This window comes from Primulina eburnea, chromosome 6 (genome assembly GCF_022965805.1).
Source record: "Primulina eburnea isolate SZY01 chromosome 6, ASM2296580v1, whole genome shotgun sequence".
NCBI lineage: Eukaryota > Viridiplantae > Streptophyta > Magnoliopsida > Lamiales > Gesneriaceae > Primulina > Primulina eburnea.
The window spans coordinates 25657702-25679674 of NC_133106.1; the positions used below are offsets into that span (position 1 = coordinate 25657702).

The 21973-nt window shown below is 35.6% G+C and overlaps 3 protein-coding genes across 3 annotated transcripts; 2 read left to right on the forward strand and 1 right to left on the reverse strand.

Annotated features, from left to right (window-relative positions):
• Positions 1–392: 392 nt before the first annotated feature.
• On the reverse strand, positions 393–3909 carry LOC140833960 (tryptophan synthase beta chain 1). The gene is made up of 5 exons (XM_073198508.1): positions 3536–3909; positions 2397–2753; positions 1435–1877; positions 1254–1348; positions 393–948 (listed from the first exon to the last, which is right to left on the reverse strand). The coding sequence occupies exons 1-5, from the start codon at positions 3842–3844 to the stop codon at positions 773–775; spliced, it is 1380 nt and encodes a 459-aa protein (XP_073054609.1). The 5' UTR covers positions 3845–3909; the 3' UTR covers positions 393–772.
• A 9500-nt stretch (positions 3910–13409) lies between these two features.
• LOC140835414 (uncharacterized) lies at positions 13410–16662 on the forward strand. Its single transcript, XM_073200906.1, has 5 exons — positions 13410–13580; positions 13714–13765; positions 13844–13923; positions 14113–14206; positions 16580–16662. The coding sequence occupies exons 1-5, from the start codon at positions 13410–13412 to the stop codon at positions 16585–16587; spliced, it is 405 nt and encodes a 134-aa protein (XP_073057007.1). The 3' UTR covers positions 16588–16662.
• Positions 16663–19679: 3017 nt separating this feature from the next.
• Positions 19680–21502, forward strand: LOC140833961 (protochlorophyllide reductase-like). The gene is made up of 5 exons (XM_073198509.1): positions 19680–19910; positions 19988–20077; positions 20156–20690; positions 20770–21128; positions 21214–21502. The coding sequence occupies exons 1-5, from the start codon at positions 19857–19859 to the stop codon at positions 21367–21369; spliced, it is 1194 nt and encodes a 397-aa protein (XP_073054610.1). The 5' UTR covers positions 19680–19856; the 3' UTR covers positions 21370–21502.
• The last annotated feature ends 471 nt before the right edge of the window (positions 21503–21973 follow it).

The window sequence follows — 21973 nt, forward strand, 5'->3', positions numbered from 1 at the left end:
GTTTCGACTACTGATGCATCGTCGTATTATGATACAGGTGATGTGTATTTTTTTCCAGATTCAAGTATTGTAGTTAGCTTGTTCATGGATGCAGGAGTTTGGTAATTGAAAATAGAAGCTGAGGAGATCTGCAAATACATTGTTCCCGGGATGAAAACCCCAGCCAACAAAACTAAGACAATACTTACAATCCCTTTAAGGGAGGATATCAGAATTTAGAGTTTTTCTGACAGAAAGTTGAGTAGCGGGCATTCCCCAACCATTTCTACTTTCTAGGCAAGCAAACTTGCACATCCCCATGCTTGCTGTATTATTCAGCAATTTTTTCCATATACTAGTTAACTTGGAGGGAAATCTTGAGGAAAATCTTTTTAGTTCTGCAGATATTGAAATAAAGATCGATTGTCCATCAGATTATTTCAAGGGGAAATATTTTTGCCAACATGGCAAGAATGAAGTTTCCTAGGTTCGAAAATTTCTCACCCATCTTATGATGCTTTAACATGATTCCACAAACAAGAAACCTGAGAAAAATAGCAATGCTATTTAACAAACTACAACTCCAAAAGACTCTCGATCAGAATCCAAACTGTCAAATCAACCTGTGGATTTTTCTTTCAAAAGGCTCCTCAAACAGAAAGTTGCTATTTTTCCAAAATACAGTGGATCAATCCAGACAACAAAAGGATATTCTCAACGTGAAGATGGAGCTCAGCTGATTTCCTCCGATTTTTCCAATGAGCACATATTCTTCCTTGTTAGAATGAGACGTTTAAATGTCCAAATATTTATTGACTGTGTGAACATCCTTGTCTCCTCTACCACTGCAGTTGAGGACAACCTTAGTTCCATCAGGAAGTTCTGGGCATAGCTTCTCCAGATAAGCCAGTGCATGGGATGTCTCCAGAGCAGGGATAATGCCCTCTAGCCTAGCTAGTCTCTTAAAGGCTGCAAATATAGGTCAAATAAGCCGTGGGGAAAATCACTCGAGATTGTCACTTCAGATTTTCTGTGTATAGATGAGTAACTCATGCATAATAAGTATGTCTCAAGTTATTTCAAGTACATTAACTATTGAACTAGCATATGAACCGACATTCAAAGCAGAAGATTTGACATCAGTCAATGGCCTTCATTCTACATGAAAGGAGACTTGCTTTTTAGTAGCATTATTAGCATGTGACAAGGAACGAACAACCACACACACTACTTCAATATATAGATCAAAATAAAATGCAGCCATCATTTCTCACCTTGTAAAGCTTCCTCATCGGTGATACTGTAGTACTCTGCCCGTCCAATATCTTTAAGAAAGCTGTGCTCTGGTCCAACTCCAGGGTAATCCAGACTATAAAAGCCATCAAGCATTATTTTTTAGTTAATGAAAAAATGTCATCACTTTAAATACAATGATGCTAACACAAATACTTTTACCCAGCACTAATAGAATGAGGCTCAATTATTTGCCCATCATCATCCTGCAACAAGTAGCTCATAGCTCCATGAAGAACTCCAACCTCTCCTTTAGTCAGTGTGGCAGAATGCTTACCACTGTCTAAGCCAAAACCAGCCGCCTCCACTCCGATCAATCTCACATCTCTGTCATCAACAAATTCATGAAAAAGCCCCATAGCATTCGAACCTCCACCAACACAAGCAACAAGCACATCAGGTTTACCACCCCATTTTTCCAATGCCTGTTTCTTTGTTTCTTTACCAATCACTGCATGAAATTCTCTTACCATCATAGGATATGGATGAGGCCCAGCAACAGATCCAAGTATGTAATGAGTTGATTCCACATTAGTCACCCAGTCCCTGATAGCTTCAGATGTAGCATCCTTCAGTGTGGCAGTTCCAGAGTGGACGGCTCTAACCTACAAGCCGGAAAATTTTGAAACAAAAAGCAGGAACACTAACTGGAAAAGGCCACTGAAGAAACGGAAATGAGACTAAAATGCATTTGTACATTTCCACACAAGAAAAATTAAGAGACGGACTTTTAATGTCCGTAGGACTGTTGGTCGCAATTGCAATTAATAGTGGGACCTCAGAACACTCGAGAAATTTAAAATTGATAAAATTTAACCGATCCATCAACAACTTTGAGGACAACTCTATGATGCCAATTTCAAAAACAAAGATATCTGAGTCAGTTACTGCTGCTCACAAGCATCCTAATGAGCATATGAACAAGCGGCTGACAACTTCAAGCCAGCCCACTTGAATACACAGCATTATTGCAGTAGAATATATGCCCCTTACAACACCATCACAATATAGAAGTTAAAAAAGGAATCAACCCACCCGTAAAAAGTAATTGCCGCGTGCATGTGTTGCTTAAAACAGCTGGAACGTATAAAAAAAAACTAGTACAAGCTGCAAGAGTGACAGACCTCGGCACCAAGAAGCCGCATTCTAAATACATTAAGCGCTTGTCTCTCCATATCCTGAGCACCCATGTAAACAACACACTGCAGACCAAACCGAGCACAAACGGTAGCTGTGGCAACACCATGCTGACCAGCTCCAGTTTCAGCAATAATTCGCTTCTTACCCAGACGCTTGGCAAGCAAAGCTTGTGCTACCGCGTTGTTGATTTTGTGAGCCCCGGTGTGATTAAGGTCTTCCCTTTTGAGGTATATATGAGGCCCCTTTGCATCAGCACGCTTATAGTGCTCTGAAAGCCGCTCTGCAAAGTAAAGGGGGCTCTCTCTTCCAACATAGTCTCTCAATATCCCATCTAGCTCTTTCTGAAATTAATCCAGAAAAGAATTATATTCAAATTTTTAAAGCATTGATGTACCCTCCCCGCTCACTTAAATATCATTATGACTTTCCCATGTTACATAACTAATTTCACTTCAATTCTAAGTAAGATTTATTCTTTAACTCTGGTAGATAAGTTACTCCAGAGTCGTAAGCTAGCAGAATAATCATGTCAGTTTTGGATTGCCATAGAGTCATAATCCCAAAATGCATAGAAATTATGCATTTCATAAGTAACAAGAAACACTACCAAAATCTAATTTATGATTGGCTACAGAAAGAAAGTGCAGAACAGACTTCAACCATGCATATAAATCGAAAATATTGGTAAAGAAATCAAAGCAGGAAAACTGTCCCATCAGGCCGTCGTGAACTTCACCATATACCTCGCAAATGTATCTGTTTTCTTTTGACCAACTATCACTCTGAAGTCATAAAATTTTCACAACAATAAAAAGTTTAATCCTTTGGTTCTTACAGATTTTGAGCTCTTAAAACATTGCCCATTAGATAGCACAAGAAAAATTATAGAACCTTTGTTTCTGAACTAGCTAAGATACCTCGGCATTCCCTAGGTCAGTTCTATTACCTTTCCAGACCATAAAACAAACACGTAACAAGCATCTTCAAACTCACAATGCATAGCACCACAAGATTCTTTGAACAAAATATTCACTATCCCACTGCTTTTCTAAAGACAATAAAAACAACAACAACAATAATAATAATAAGATCCAATCTTTTATGAAAGGGGAGCAACCAAAACCTGAAACCCGTCATCCGTAGCAAGGGATTTGAAGGCCTCCTCGAGCTCCGTGAGGGCGTGCATTAAAGTTTCCGGAACGTACTTCCCGCCAAACTTCCCGAACCGGCCGAAGGAGTCGGGCCGCTGCAGAGCAGCCGGGTCAACAGCCGCCGCCATTGCTTGTGGTTTGTCTAGCGTACAAACTATGGCAGGGTAACGTGGATGGCAAGGAGGTGTAATTTTGCTGAATTTAAAGGGTAAGATGCGAGGTGAATGGCAATGAGAGGAGAAGCGAGCTGTCGCCGGGTGGGATGAAGAAGAGGAGGTCATATTTTGTGTTAAAGGCGGGGAGTTCTGATTTCGCTTTTTTGATGGATTTCTTCAAATCCAACATTACAAATAACGAAAATGTGTAAAAATTTTGACTTTATAATACAGGTTAACCTTTTGTCAGTCAATAAATTGGGCAGATAAATAGTTCGATCATTTATGAGTCAAAAAAAACTCATATTTTCGAATCGAAGTCACGTTGTTAAGATGAATTATATATCAAGGGTTTAAACCCATTGTTCATTGGGGTCACTTTTTAGGCCGAAACCGCGTTGTCAAGTGGAATTGTAATCTGGTAGATAAATTGTTGTTCATGGCTCTAGTCATTCATTCATTCATTAAGTCATTCAATGAATAATTCAAAAAATCAAATATGCAGTACAGTATGACCAATAAATTGAGAAATTCACAATATGATGTAACTTATATAAATAAATTGTAGATTATGAAACTTTATCGTAGAATCCATTCCGAATGTCAAAAAGGTCATAATTTAAATAAAAATAAATAAATTTTGGAACTTTTTGAAAGTCATTTTGGTATAAAACTTATACTGTTTTAGTTAAAAACTTATAATTTCATATTAAATCAAAGACACGTCCAAAAAATACGAAACTTCACCAGATGGCCAGAGCCATGTTGGAAATATTTAGAAAATATAAAAACCAGCTTCTGGCTGGGGCGTGTACACGCACAAGTGCTGCGATGCATGTGGTTGCTCAGGTGACCACACACAACTGAAATTTTTCAGACGAATATATTTTTAGACGATCTACAACTTTTATGTTTACACATTTTGAAATTTTGAACCGAATATATTAGGTCCGTACTGAAATGACCTCAGCTTTGTTTTCACTAATCATAAATCATAACTCGAAAATTCTAAAATAACTAACTTAGCATTTCCAACAATCATAATAAATTAACATTTGAGATCTCAAGTGCATAAAATAAATCATATATCATCAACTAACCAAAACTCCTAAATCGACCTTCACAAAGATCAACTAACAATAAAATAAAGTATAAAAATATCTCTAATAAAAATCATTAACATAATCTTTAAATCATTAATCTATCTAGCTAGTGCGGAAACATAAAGGCCCTCGGGTGTGTAATATTGTACTTGATCCACTCAATCGTCACCGCCTCCATAAAATTATCAAATCATGCATCATACAAACCTAGTGAGTTTAAAGACTCAACACGTTCTAAACATGGATAGAAATTAATACATATACATTCACATGCATTAAAATCATACTTTTATTTAAAATAATCTTTTGAACATAAATAAACCATTTAAAATCATTTAAGCATAATTAAATTATAAATCATAAAATTATTTTAAAATAACTTTAAGCATAAATAAATCCTTTAAAAATCATTTAAAATAAGATTTGAGCATACATAAATCATTTTAAAAATAACTTTAATCATCATCATGAATCATATATCATAAAATCATTTTTATCATAAATTTTCAATCATATATCATTTTGAGTCAAGTTCGATATTTGAAAGTGACTAATATTTATTATTTGGTCGACTGATCAATCTTCAGCTCCACATGGCTCTTGGGGTTGTGCACTAGGCCCCACCGTGAAAATACAATCGTCGGGATCCCTCTGGGGCCTTGTCCCATACACGGGGTCTCTCTGGGGCCTTGACCCGTAAACGGGGTGTTTCTGGGGCCTTGGCCCTCACGATATCCCCACTAAATCATATCTTTTGTCACAGTCAATTCACATCTCTCAAAATAATATTTTGCACAACTTTACCATAAATCAATAAATAACATATTATCATCAAAATCATCATTTTAAATCATAAAATATCATTTAACATGCATTATGATCCTTCGGGACGCTGCCAAGCGTCTACGTATTTTTCTAAGTATAAAATTACCGTTTTGCCCTGGACGTAAAAATTCTTGATTTTAGGTTTTTCTCACTTTTAATGACATGAAATTATTCTAGATAATTATTTAAGCTTAAATCCAATTTTTCATAATTTTATAAACCTTAAATTATGTTTTTCAATTAATTCTTTAATTAAAATTTCGTGAGTCGATTAAATCCCGGATAAATTCAAAACTCATTATTTTGATCCCAAATTTTAAACATAACATATTATTTATTCTATCCTTGTCAGCCATGAACCAGACCCGTGGACCCATGGTTCCAATTTTCCTTATTAAATTCGAAATAATGACCTTCATTCGAACACACCAAGCCAACTCCCAAAATACTCAAGCCACGGTCTCCGCCTCTTGTCACCTCAAACTCGTCCTCACCTGCATCGATCAAGCCTAGTGAGTCTAAAGACTCAACATATATAAACTGGGAATAATAAGTAACGTATAATAAAACCACATGTATTTTAAAGTAGCACATACATACTTAAACTTTTAATATACTTACATAAGTATAGACGTACATTCATTTCATAAACGTATTACATCATACATACTTAAACATGCATCATCATCATTTTGCGTAGAGATATGTTTCAAAGCAAGTGACCCATAATATAGTGCGTCTGATCAGACTAAACCACATTACTGGGCTGGCAGAGATGTTCACTACCACATACAGAAGATCCTCGGTCATACTTTATCGGGTGGATTTGGTCCTTGTTCATATTTTTACCGCTTTCCAATCCTCATCAAACCCGGTCATACTTTACCGGGTTGGAGAGGTCCTCGTACACGTTCTCCGGCTTCCAAACCCGTTCATAATTGGTCACAAGACATTTAGCATACCTCAAAAATAAAAAAATTTCTATTTTTGCACGTCGAACATACTTACAAAGCATTGAGGGATTCGTTGGATCTCTCTTGGGCTACTGCTGCACATAATAATGCATTATCATGCCCTTTTTTTATAATTAGACGTAATAATCGTGCTCACCACCGAAATAAAGAATTGATTTATGACATTCTAGATCACTTGAGAATTGACATCGTTAAATCATCATACTAAATCATAACATTGAGCCCCAAAACAAATCTTGGTATGGAGTATGAACATTTCCCAAACGTTGGAAAACATGGACCTAAACTAGTAGTTCAAAAATTTCGGAACAAGTGCCTAGGCGCTGGGCAGTGCTGCGATGTGTGCCCCGAAGTACTAGCGTTGCGGTGCCACAAGGGTAGCGCCACGGTGCTAGGCTTTCGAGAATCGGGCGCTGCGGCGCTCCTCATAGAGCGCTGCAGCGCTAACCCTACGCAAACTCAACCCAAAGAACATTCTTGATGCAATTTTTATGCCACACCCAATCAACTCGAACCAACACTTCGAGACCCATCCTAGGACGATATAGCAATGACTCAAACTCATACAACGCTCCAAACGTCCCCAAACAAAGACGCACAACTACAATGCAACGCATGTAATCCCATAAACACGAATTTTAGACACAAAATGCTTCCTACGACTCCTATTGCAACCAAGTGTTTAACGACACGAAACAAAGCACTAATGTTCGAACACTACACTCGACATACCTATATGCAGCAGTGATCAACTGGCGATTCTCAATGAAGCCTGCAACAAAAAATTCTCAAGAACACGTTTTTATAACAACACAACTTGAGCAGTCACACGAGAATGATCGTAACTCACTCGTTTCTTGTCCAAAAATTACGAATTTACTGTTAAATCGAAGGTATCAAAAACTAATACGTTTTATATGTTGAAAGCTTTTCCAGAAAGTTGATCGAAAATTCACAGTACTTGAAGTGACAACAGACTCGTTTTTGAGATCTAAAATTTTGATCCAAAATCACTTAAAAACATTTTTGCTCAAACTTTTGTACAACATACATGGATTTTGCATACAATACGCATCAAAATACTTACTACGAGAAGATCAATGCAAAAATAAAAGAATATACATGTCTTTAATTTTTAAAACTCATGATACGGTGAATACCGAAACGAGGCGGTGCGAGAAGCGATCCGAGCAACTTGAGGCACGATTTTGCTGCTAAAAATAGATGGTGGCTGCTGAAATAATTCGAAGGTGATGGGTTAGCTGCTGATTTCTAAGAACCCTACCCCTTTTCTCTCAAAATGAAATGAACTCCAAGAGAATTGTGTGAGTGTGTGTAGCCGCTTAGTGTGTGTAGTTGTCTGTAACGTGTGTGTAGTTATTTGGGGGAAATATTTCTTAATAAATTAATTAAAATACTAATTAAAATACTAACCCAATACTAACTTTACTAAAATCCCCTAATTAAAAATGAAATGCACATGTGATAAACTTTAAAAGTTTAAAAAATCTTAAAATCACCTAATAAATTAAATTAGGCTTTAAAATGCTTAAAATTTCATAAATATTTTAAAATACTAAATTTCTTGAATTGAAATAAAATACAACATTTTCCCAAAATCGCCTAAAACGTCGCTGGTCTCTTTTTCCCGATCCTGCATCGAATATTCGCCTGAAACATACAACTCGAGAAAACATTTTAATGTGCATCAATTAAACATATAATAATTTAAAAATAATGCAAAGATCACAAATCATGCATTGCTAAAATCGTTTAAAAATTTAAATAAATAATCTAACAATTTAAATAAATGCAAGAGTTCTACGTGTACTGATTTTAAGCTCTAAAATTACACACCAAAGCCCAATTTTCTAAATGTACACTTAAAAACACCTCATCTTAATTAATTAATTAAAATTAATTATTTAATAAAAATATTTTTCATGATTATCTCCGGTCTCTGTTCGTTCGAGTGCGAAATGTAACTTAAAACCCTAATACATGAAACTTTAAAATAATCATGAAATAAACTCTAACAATAATCATATTTTAAATAAAATCCTAGATTGCATGCATTCAGGTCACGTAGTTTGAATTTCCTAAACCTTATAGTGTACAACCATAACCGCGACTATTTCATTCGATAAATGATAACTACTTAGACAATTTGAGGGAGGGTTGTTCAATGAATCATCAAACGATCACCCATCTATATGAATAAATATCTTCATGTCCTTACCAATGAAACATAGAGTTTACATTACAGATGCTAGTCTCAAGCTCAAGCGATATTTATCTTTATTTTAGATGGCTGATTCAATTAAGAACCTGTTTAGAATATATAGTATACTTCCTAATGAGTTTCATGGTCTTATATTGAGAGACAGACCTCATGGTACTTATTAAATATTCAAGGATTTTATCTATATAACTTGCATGATATACTAATAAAGTAAATGTTAATTGGATAAACCGTAAAATAGTATTAAAATAAGATCATTTTTACATTAGAGTAAATAAAACTCAATTGTCATTATCCTATCATATTTTATATATTATGTTATTTTTCACCACAAATTTTGAAATTTAAAGTACCCTTATTCTTAGCACACATGGAATATTATTGTATCATTGCACACAAAAGGTTTTAATTAATTGTGTATATGATTAAAGGCAAAAACTTGTGTGCGACGGTCTCACAAGTCGCACTTTGTGAGACGAAGTTTTTACTTGGGTCGTCCATGAAAAATTATTACTTTTTATGCCGATAATATTACCTTTTATTGTGAATATCGGTAGGGTTAACCCCTCTCATAGATAAAGATTCGTGAGATCGTCTCACAAGAGACCTGCTCATGATTAAATTAATATCACAACTGGGTTCATTTTTTTATTCGATTAATGATAGATTTTGATAATTGAAAGAATCTATTTGAAGTTTAAACAACTAAGCTTTTGGGAATCAAACCACGTTGTTTCTCTGGCTTAATTATCATTAGCACGTTACACACTAGGATTAATGGTACTTTTTCCCAATTTTTTAATAAATAGTTATCTATTAAATTAATGCAATTATATAAATAATTTATTAAATAATATATATAATAAGTCAGATTAATAGTTGTGTACGACCGAGTCCAATGAAACTTTTCATTCTTATGGAACCATTTTTTTTTAAAAATTTCCACTAAATACATCTAATTAATTAGCTGTTGAGTGCATGTTCTTCTATAAATGCATCAATAATATATACATATTATTTCATACTAATAAACAAATAACTTATAAAAATAAAAATGACATTTATGCTGTTTTTTCTAGAGGAAACATTTAAATGAAAAACATATTAGATAACATCTCTTTGATAGAAATTGATATAAATTAATGAAAAACATATTATAAAACTAAAATTAATACTCCAGAAAGTCCCTGCATTATATCTAAAAATATTTGATCTTGAATAATAAATTATTTTATCATTTTAATAATAACTTGATTTGGAATTTGAGTTTTTAAATGTGAGATGAAATAAAGATATCTGGAAAAGATTTTGGCTGATATGAGAAGTTGGTCAAGACAAGCTTTCTATCGACCATGTATGTCTTGCATAGTGGATTTTGTAGAAAATGTAAACATTGAAATGGTGCCTCTAATGTTGGTGCTTATCATTTTGTGACGTTAGATAAATTTCTTTTAGTTTTTTATCTTATAAGTAATTAAAGATACCAGCATTTTAAAATCTATAGAAAACAAAAATTACAATTTATGGAACAGCTATTATCTGATGTTGCGCTTGGATTAATGAATTTCGAATTATGGATTTCAAATCTATTTGATTGTTCTGAGGAATTTATATTTGTCACTCATCTGTTAATTTATTATGTTGATGTGTTGATAAGTGCAATAACTTTGAAATACACCGAAAATATATGTTATTTGAAATATATTTTCTGAATCTCTTCTTCCTAATCAACCGGGTGCAACTTAATAGTTTTCCAAATATTTTATATTCATGCATATATTTTCGAACAAAAACTCCCATGATACCATTCATATGTCATTTTTGTGAGACAGATCTCAATCGACCATAAAAAGTATTATTTTTTATGTCCAAAGTATTATTTTCATTGAAAAACATCATTTTTTGTTCTTTATGTTATGAAAAAATATTGTTTAATATGTACTAAGTTGAGAACAAATTATTATTTTATGTCAAAAATATTAGTTTTAATTTCACTATATGAACAGATCAAGTCGACGCGATTCAATAATATAGTCCGTTATATTGTTGCAACGGAGACCTACTAATATTCCCGAGCTCAATTTTTACGTATAATAATGAAATCCTAGAGGAATAATATTTGGAATCCTACTAAAAACTTTAATATCTACCTAAAAATTTCCCGTATTTTTTATTCATTTATTTCTTCTAAAACTTAGCATTCAGAATTACGGTAATATATTACCATATTTGTTGACTTTTTGGGCCTAATACAACAGAACATGGTCTCGACCCAATATGATCTCAGGCCCATTTGGAACCGAAATAATACGATATGCGCAGCGTATATATATATAGTTTTGATATCCTACACTTTTGGGGCCTACGGACCACAACGCGTTTCACTCTTATAAGAAATTATTATGGCATTCATGTATTCTAAATAATTAATACAGGATTGGGTAATAATAATTTTATATTTTTGCAGATAATCTTGTGTAAATTTTTAATATGTTTGAAATTCAATAAATTCTAAAAACAAATACGCGAAGCCAATTTTACAAAATATAGAAGTAACTTTAATTTAATATGGCTTTGAACTTGGAATATTTGCTAAGATCATGTTTAAAAAAAATTTCCCCAAAAATGATAGTTTCAAATTTCGATAATTATTAATTTGTCTCATTGACCTTACATATCATCATATTAACATATTCGTATTAGTCACAACCAACTCCCATCTTTCAAAAATATGTCATCATATTCATCACTTAATAAAACATACATATATACATAAATTTTTCTTTAAAATCAAACATGCAACGTATTTTTTTATAACTGCATAAAAAGTCGTATCCATGATGTCATAACGTTTAAAACATATAAACTCGTGGTTGGGGCGCTGCCAAGACCGATAACTCTACCCGAAGATAACCCCACTTAAATCATAATTCAAAGATTCTTAATCAAGCTTTGCATGACCTAATCTAATCCTCACTAAGCTCGGTCATAACGACGTATCCATATCCAAACGAGCCAATAGCACATAAATGATAAGCTCTTCAAACCCTTGACCAGCGCCTAGGCACCGACTCTGTGGCGCTGCGGCGCTTGGTTAGCGCCTAGGCGCCCGGTGTCAGCGCTCCCTAATTCGAAGCACAGGTGCTGCAGCGCCTAAAGGGCAGAGCCGCGTCGCTAACCCTGCGGTAGAAAAGTTCCCAAACACTTCAATGACAACATCTACCGTACTCTCAACCAACCCGAGCCAGCCTCGAACCAACACTTCCTAGCCCACCTTTGGACCCTTCCTAGACCAATCTAACCAAGAACCCTAGCCCATGCACGCTGCAAGGCGCAACAACCCGAGAATCACCCAAAAGAACTCCAACCGAGACCAACCTCAACCAAACCACTTCGACCTACTCCAAGAACCCCACCAGCTGTTCATAGCCCTCTCCCAGCCCTGTCACGGACCCAAGATGGTCAGCTTCTTTGCTGTAATCGAGCCATGCACGGCTGCAACTCCCTAACCTCTCCATCTAGCCATAGTCGAGACATACACCCAAGGAAACCGGTCGGCTATCACAAAATATCGAACTCCAACCATTTCCAGCCCCTTGACGCCTTACTTCTCGACATATACAGCCCCCTAGGACCCTTACTCGGCATCCCCTTGCACATGGTAAACAAAAACATGAGTTGTACACAAGATAAATGCATGTTCATGTCAAAACCTTTGCAAAAACGATGCAATATGACACATCAACGAAATTTCATGCAAAAACGTATACAACAACATATAAATGGTGTAAATGATGAGAAAAGGATGATACAAGGCGTGCCTTAACGTTTATAGGCTCACAAACTTGAAAATACGCACGTTGGACAAACACCGGAGGAGCGGAGAGGAAACTTCTTTGAAAACTTCAGAGGGTTTTCGAGAAAAGCTGCTGGTTGCTGCTGTATTTTCGAAAGAAGGCTGCGATTGGAGGGGAGGGGGAAGCCACAAGGTATGGGTTAGGGTTTGCTTAAGTGCAGTTTAGGTTAACTAAAATGTGTACTAATGTGCCTCAATTAAAAATAAAAATTTTTTGAGCCCATTTAGCATTAAAACAAACCCAACAGGCCAAATAACACTCTCGAAAAATATTTCATTTAGGTAAATTTTTGAAAATATTGCCCGAGCCCTCAAAAAGTCCCCCGACTTAATAAAATTTGCGTACCGGTTAAAAATATGACCCGGCGAGTGAAAATATTCATCAAGGCCCACTTTTTGAAAAACACACTTAAAACACTTCATTTTAATTAAATAAAATTAATCATTCAATAAAAATATTTTTCCTCAATTTTCCCCATTCTCCGTTACTCGTTCGAGCCGCAAAATGCAATATAAAACCTTAATGCATGAAATTTAAAAATAATCGTGAAATAAACCCTAATCATGCAATATTTATGCCTTAAATGCATAAAAATCATTAAACACCTATTTTAAATAAAACCATAGATTACATGCATTCAAGTTACGTAGTTCGGATTTCTGGACCTTACATAATCTGCTGACAAGTCTTATGGATTTAAAAGTAACCTACATCCAGTTCAATCATGTTGATGGTAGATACTTCATTAGTGGATCCCTGGATGCTAAGGTGCACATATGGAGCATCCCTGATCGCCAAGTTGTTGATTGGAGTGATTTGCATGAAATGGTTACTGCAGCTTGCTATACACCAGATGGACAGGTCTTGCATAAATTGTATTTATTACTGTAGTTCTAATTGTTTCAGTTTTTTTTAGTGCATAGTCTGGATAAATCCATTTGATTTTGAACATACTCAATTTGTTTCTATAAAATAAGTTCATAAATTGTTGTAAGGGGCTCTAGTTGGTTCATACAAGGGTAGCTGCCGCATATACAACACATCTGGTATGATATAGTAAATTAGTTGCATAAAACAAACTTCTCTTGATTAGTTTTTTTATGCATGCTACCATCTTTTTCTAGACAATAAATTGCAGCAAAAAAACCAAATAAATCTGCAGAATAAGAAGAAATCCCATCAGAAGAAAATAACCGGTTTCCAGGTAACCATGGCATTAGTAACTGCAGAAAAACACACACTCAACTATGTATCCACTTGTTCAGAAAGATAAAAGCGGGTGGTGGTGGCTGCTCTTCTAATTGTTCTTCAAATTATTTAAGCATCTCTGCCTTGAAAAGCTTGTTTTTTAAAATTATTGAGAAACTTGATTCTGATTTCACATATTTTGCAGTTTGCACCTGGAAGTACATCTGAAGTGCTTGTAACTTCTGCCGATTGTAGAATTCGAGTCATAGATGGTGTTGAGCTTGTTCACAAGTTCAAAGGTATGAAGATGTGTCTTAGCAAAAGTTCATTAAGGCTGTGATTTTGATCTATTAAATTCTTGATGGTATCACTTTAATGTACTTGCCAAAGTTTTACTTATTTTTTATTTCCCAGTGTCCGCCAACTCACTTTTTTGGCGGGTAAATTTCACAATCATCCTAACTTTCCTCCAATCCTCGGATGCTTCCAACATTTATTTTTCTTCAATTTGGTCCTTCTATTAAATTTATGATATCCATGTGTACCAGATGTTGAAAAATCAAATGATCTATCAAAAGAATCGTGTCTAAAATTATAATTACCCTGGTATCCATATCCACCTAATTGATATCCAGTCGGATTATACCCAACATGTTGAGAGTCCCAGTTGTAACTCATCGATCCGTAATTATCTCTCATTTGAATTTGTCGATTCCCCCCAATCCAAGACATCTTATATGCTCTTCGACACCCATGTATGGTTGAGAAAAATCAGTTGAATGTTCTTTATCACTGGCACTATGGAATTCTGATAAACTTTACAAAAAACGACGTTCATAAGTTCCAACCGCTACCGTTCCGTTCCACAATTAAAGCGCTGCTATAATGTCGAAGAACAACGCTAAAAAGCAATCACCGATTTGCCCTAGAACTTTGAGACGTCAGTTACCGTTCCCGTTCCGAAACATGCGCGGTCGTTCCGGCGAACCATGCCTATACCAAATTTTAAATTAATTTGGCTAAATACCCCTCGATCAATAGTTTTATGTGTGAAATAAATAAATCATCTAATTACGGGAATACATGTAATTTAATATCCCAAATTCGAGTTTCAACTTGCTATTTCAAATAATATGAATTTTAGTAATCCTTGACACTCTTAATACCATGTTTCAAGCCTTGTAGCCTCTTAAACATTTATCGATAGTAATGATTGGATACAAACCTCTTCCTCACGACCCTCTACATCTCATCCTATGTTTCGATAGGTTTCTCATTAAACCTTCTTCTAGTGGTCACAAATTGATCACACCAAATAAGAGCATAATTTAAGAATTCAACAACCGCCAACGCAACTTTTTTGAGTTCGGAGTAGTATCCGAACACAAACTCTACTATCTTTTCCCACTCTAGGTAAGCTTCTAGGTCAGATTTACCATGGAACGACTATTTCTTCATTTTAATGCTAACCACACCATCTTCTCTACCCCATCGTTATACGTACCATGCTCATAATCTCTTTTACCTCTCCTAAATTCCTTTATTTTCATTCCGACTCTCTTCCTCGTCTCCCAAATCATATCCTTCCTCGTCTTCTCCTCTGCCCGTATTCTTAAACTTATATTTAATCCCGCTAGTACTAACCTCAAGTCTACTCATCCTCTCATGTAATGGATCTAATTCGGCCCTCATCATCCTAGTGAAATGAGACCGAACAACGCCTCCATTTGAACCTTGAAAAGTTCTTGGTTAGGGCCATCCCCTACTTCCTTCTCAAATTTTCTTTCAGATATTGTACCTGCAAAAAACATTAGTAGAAATAACAAAATATTCCTCATCCAAATTCATACGGTCACTCCAAAGTAAAATCACTCGCTCTTTTTTTTTTTGTTCAAACTACAAATATTTCACGCGTCACTCCAAGGAAAAACACTCGTGCTCAAGTATTTCACTCAAGTTTGAAAATTGTTTCGAAGGGTACGCGTAAAGCTTTGTAGCTTGTGTGTATCAAACTTACAAGTTCAAATTTCTAGACATTGGCAACTGTCTCATTTTGACTGCTCAAAACCAAGAAAGTTTGAAGATTTTTCCAAGAACTTGAATATGACTTATACTAAAAACAAGAACAGGCGGTATGAGGCTATCCGACAAGCGAGGCTGGTGAGTAGACGGCGGAGGTGGAGGCGGCTGAGTTGATCAATGTTATTAAAATCTCAATCAACTGTCAAAGTCAAATAATTTTAAAAACCTTTGACATTCTCTTTTGTATTTACTTTTGGTTTCAACTATCTTCATCGTCAACCAACAATCGTCTCCAGCCGCCCGTTGCCGTCGTCTCTTCTATCAACCACCACACCTTAATTATCTTGTTAATTAGTTTGCATTATATATTTATTTGCATTTGTATAAATTTTATCATATTGTATGGGAAAAAAATTATTACTATGTATAATTATATTAGATGATTATATATAATTACTTACAAAAATAGCTGAAACAAATTCAATCGCCTTGGGGGGGCCGAGGCGATAGGTGGTCACTGACTGCCCCGCCACCGCCTCCCACTTTTTACAATGAGATAAAATTGGTTGAGAAGATTCATTTGTTACTGTTATTACGTGGGTTGGAGGAGAGCTTGGTAATTAAGTCTGTAAGTGACGTGCAACTTGTAGGAGATTGATGAAGCTTGGAGAAGAGAACATATGGTGACACACAAGTTGGGGAAAATGAAAGGCAAAAATAAGTTGGGGAATATTAATTATCTCTTCTATTTACTCACCGCAAACACAATAAATTTTCATTACATTACCCCATCAACCCAACCAAATGTATCCTAGGAATATTTTATCAGGAAAAATGATATGAAATGCATGATAATTGATACCTATTTTTGAATTTGTTGGAGTATAAGATTTTATCATTATTCTGTTAATTTTACATCTATTGTTTATCAAGAGAAATCTTTTTTATTTTTGCTTTATCGATATTTTTCTATTGGGTTATTGATTTTTTGTGCCTTGTTAAATCCGTATGCTATTTAATATAGGACATTTTATCAAATCATCACAGATAAACAATCGAAAAAGTTATTAGAAGGATCACGTTGAAGAATCAACAAAGAAATGGATGATGTTAAAATTTGATTCGGTTATGATCCTTCTATCAATTTGACTTTGTTTCACCTCCGATATGATTTAGTATTTAACCAATATTTTTTCTTTAATATAGTAAACCTAATTGAAGCATCTGCTTTGGTTTAAATATTTTAGGGAGATTTTCTTAAATAGGACTTCACACTATTACTATAATCAATTTTAGTTTTCAATTAAATTAATTTATCAAAATAGTCTTTTTATCATATCAAATTACATAGATATCCCCTATCATTTAAACTCTATTCACCATCAATTTCTTTATCTCAAACTCTTTATTTGATTTTCGCAATTTCTCGAATAATCTTATGAATTTCATGCATTTGGACATAGAGTGGTGATAATTTGAGATAATTCTTTTGTCGAGTATCATTTTTATGTATTTTATTTTTTTGAAAGTTTTTTGTGTATACTCATAAACTGGTAGCATTGAATAAAGTAGAGACTTAATTGAGACCATCAGTTTTTTGTTTATATTTATGTAAACTCACATTGATGTAATTATTAGTTTCATAACCATGGTGATTGGTGATTTTGTTATATTATTTTAGATGAGCAACAATCGTAATTAAAATATTATAACATTGGTGGTTTCGTTTGCACTAATTCAAACTAACCATTCATAATTTTATTAAAATGTGTTTGTTGATATAAGTAAGTAGTATTAAAAAAAATTAATATATTATAAATTAAATAAAATAGAACAAATGTTAAATCAACTCTTAAAGAGAAATAATACATAATTAAACAAATGAATCACGAAAAGGAACATTTGTGTTCATAGAAAAAAGGTATTTTAAGATTTTTTAATTAAATAAGACATAATGCAAAATGCGTAATAAAAAAGACCATTTTTAAAATTATGACTTTGAAATAGACCTAAATAATCAATTTCTCAATATTTTAGATACTTTTTTATGGCCAAGAAATTAATAGAGAGGACGGGTTTCCACAACAAAGAGAGTCAAATCTCAGCCTCCCTTGCATCTAACGGGAAATATGTGATGTGATCTCAGCGAGTGGAGATTCTTATGTTTATGTTTGGAGGCATGAAGTTGGATCACAACCAAACAGAAGTAAAGGTGTTTCTGTTACCCAATCTTATGAGCTTTTCCATTGTCTAGATGTATCTGTGGCAATCCCTTGGCCTAGCATGTCGGATCAATATGAGGTTCAACATAGTTCTGGGGGGAAAAATGGTATGGTTGATCGATTTGAGGAAGATATAATAGCCAATCATCCGACTACACCTGTTGAAGAAGCTAATGGTAGCGAGAGCTCGCCGTTAGCATCTGATCGAAGTAGTAGCCCATTTCATGGAACTCCATCTCGCGCTACAAATGATCACCTATTCGATAGAATCTCAAGAACATGGTCTGAGGAGAAACTCATCAGAGCTACTAAGAACCAGTAGTCCTCGTGTTAGTGTCGACTTCTCCAATGGGTTTTGTCAAAACAGGTCAGCCGTGGGTATGGTGATAGTAACTGCAGGTCTCAGAGGAGAGATCAGGATTTTTCAGAATTTCGGGTTGCCAGTTCGAATATAGGTGTTATTTTCTATGCTGCACCAGCTGATGTGTATTGATCAGTGTTGGATTTCATAGGTTCTACGTGTCAATACTCGTAGTGTATACCACCTGGTGTAGCTTAGAACTATGCCAGAATTAGGCAGTAATGGATTCGAACGGCAGTAATTAAGTGAAGTGCCTAATGCATTCTAAACTTCAACATTTCCAAAACTGTACAGATTTTGTGTGAGAAGGTAATGTTAGAGCATCTTGTTGGCGGTGAGGTGCAAAGAAGATGTTAAACCATTTAGAAACTTGTTTGTTTCTGTAATCGGCAAGTGTAGAGTGTCGAAATATTTACAAAAAGTCTTTTGACAGTTTCATTCAATTTTATACTGGCATTTGTATATAGTTAGTATCTGCTATTAAAGATACGGGCAGCTTCCTTACCTGTTTGTTTGTACATGTATCTGTGATTCCAAATTTCCAAAAGTAAAAAGGAAGTATTATTTGATAAATGGTTTGTGACATCTCTTTATTTTTCTTTGTAGCATTGTCTTTTCGATATTTTGCAATATTTCGTGTTGTGTCTTCTACGCCATTAACTAGACTTGGTTTGCTTTCCGAGGAAACTATGGTTAATCCCATGCGCTTGGCTATGTTGAAAAGGCAAATGTTTCTTTACATTCGTGGTCTAGCAAGTATCTCGGCTTAATTTTGATTCTGGCAAGAATTATGCTATAAACTCTGGACAAAATACTGGATTGTGTCCATGTTGTTGGGAAAAATAACATTTGCAAAATAGGGATTTCTCGTTGGTTGGCTAGTGTGTTTCCATGGATATTAACAATATTCTTGACTTAAGGAACTGTAAATAATATTTCCTGCACATCCGAGAATGATGCCATAATCCATTCCATTCCCGTTATCTATATTTCCATATCCCAGACCATAACGACGTTGGGGAATGCACCCGCACCCAATATCCATATTTTGTAAGTTGTAACTACCAACGCCAGCCTTTTCTTGGCTGTGTAAGAAAAAAGTAATAAAAAAATATCACGAGGGAAATCCCAAACCACAAATTCTGATTGGTTTTCACAGTCCAATTGGCATATACATCCACAAAATATTATCTTATCCTTATATCTTTGTCAATAATCTCCCAAAATCCTCAATATATACACTGTTATAAGTTACTCCACTCACAAACTCGGAAGTATCAAGTGTTACTTGGATTGGCAGCAATAAAAAAATATTTTACTCAGCCATCACTCGCTTGATACTCAATGGCTCTACAGTCAGCTGCTTTTGTTCCCTCTGCATTTACCATTCACAAGGAGGTATGTGGATAAATTAACATCATTTTCAGGATTCAGTTTCCTATGTTCTTGGCTAAGATTTTATGCTTCCACTGCAGGGAAAAATCACTGCAGGTTTGAAGGAATCTAGCCTGTTTGGAGTTTCACTCGGAGACCATGTCAAAGCTGAACATAGCTCTTCGGCCAAGGTAACCACTAACCACTACTTCATGTCTCCTTCTTCACCAATTGTTCATAGATGAGACAGTTGGGTTTTGTTGATGCAGAGAGAATTTGGGTCGAGAAAGTTGTCCGCATTTAGAGTCGAGGCAGTTGCCACAACCACCCCAACTGTCACCCCCTCCAACGTCCAAGGGAAGAAGACTTTAAGGAAGGGAACTGTGTTGATCACCGGAGCCTCCTCTGGTTTAGGCCTTGCCACGGCTAAATCTTTGGCTGAGAGTGGGAAATGGGACGTAGTTATGGCTTGTAGGGACTTCCTCAAGGCTGAGAAAGCAGCTAAATCTGTTGGAATGGCCAAGGAGAACTACACCATCATGCATTTGGACCTCTCATCCCTCGAGAGTGTGAGGCAATTTGTTGAAAACTTCAAGCGTTCCGGTCGACCCCTGGATGTCCTCGTTTGCAATGCTGCCATCTACCAACCAACAGCAAGTGAGCCATCATTCACAGCCGAAGGATTCGAGCTCAGTGTTGGCACTAACCATCTTGGTCACTTCCTTCTTTCAAGACTGCTTCTCGATGAGATGAAGAAATCCGATTACCCTTCGAAGAGACTCATAATAGTTGGCTCCATCACAGGTACAGTAAACAAAGAATGATCCAATATCGTTTTATCTGATCAATACGCATAAATTCAAATTCAACATTATATATTCAGGTAATACAAACACGTTAGCTGGAAATGTGCCTCCCAAGGCCAATCTTGGGGACCTGAGGGGTCTTCAAGGGGGTTTGAATGGCCTCAACAGCTCTGCCATGATTGACGGAGGAGACTTCGACGGTGCAAAGGCATACAAGGACAGCAAGGTCTGCAACATGCTCATAATGCAAGAGTTCCACCGCCGATACCACGAGGAAACCGGCATCGCATTCGCTTCCCTATACCCTGGATGCATAGCCACCACAGGGCTATTCAGAGAGCACATTCCTTTGTTCAGGCTCCTTTTCCCTCCATTCCAGAAGTACATCACCAAGGGATTCGTCTCAGAGGAGGAATCTGGCAAGAGGCTTGCTCAGGTACTAAAGCAAAGCAAGCAGTTCTTTTGAATATATAACACGTGCAACCTTCGGCAATTTTTTTTCTGAATTATGTTTGATACAGGTTGTGAGTGATCCTAGCTTGACAAAGTCTGGTGTGTACTGGAGCTGGAACAAGGACTCGGCATCTTTCGAGAACCAGTTGTCTCAAGAAGCCAGTGATAGTGACAAAGCCCGAAAAGTGTGGGAGGTCAGCGAGAAACTTGTTGGTTTGGCTTAGGAGAGTGTACTCTTGATTGTAATCTTTTCCACTGGCCAAGATTTTGGATTGAGGAACTTGACATTTTTCGAAACCCGGGAAAAAAATGTAGAATCATGTAGAATCAATAAATTACTCGATCCTTTTTTTTCAACATTCTACATGGATACTGGCAACACCGCATAACCAATAAGCAGCAAAGTGATTATATCTTAAATGGAATGGATCACACCAATGTAGCGTAAACCAACTTAGTCCTCATCGATATTATGCTTAAGAATCGAGCAGATTCTTCGGGATCCTTCATTCTTCAAACGGGAAGAACACACACTTAATTTCTTGAAATCGTTTGCCTTTCTAGCTTGAAAGATCACAAGCTTAGAATCCATTTACACCGAGTTTTTTGAATTTTTTTCAGCAAGTTTGGTTAAAGAGCATGATGTTTGTGTGAAGGGCCTATTCTTAGAAGGACATGTCATTAGATTCCTCCTTCAACTTCTCTCGTTCAAAATATATTTATGTTAAAGATTAAAATTTAAACCATAATTCAAATAGGGAGGATTGTCCTAGTTGCAATTTTTAAGAACTCTGTCCAACCGATGTGAAATATCTTAACATACCCTCT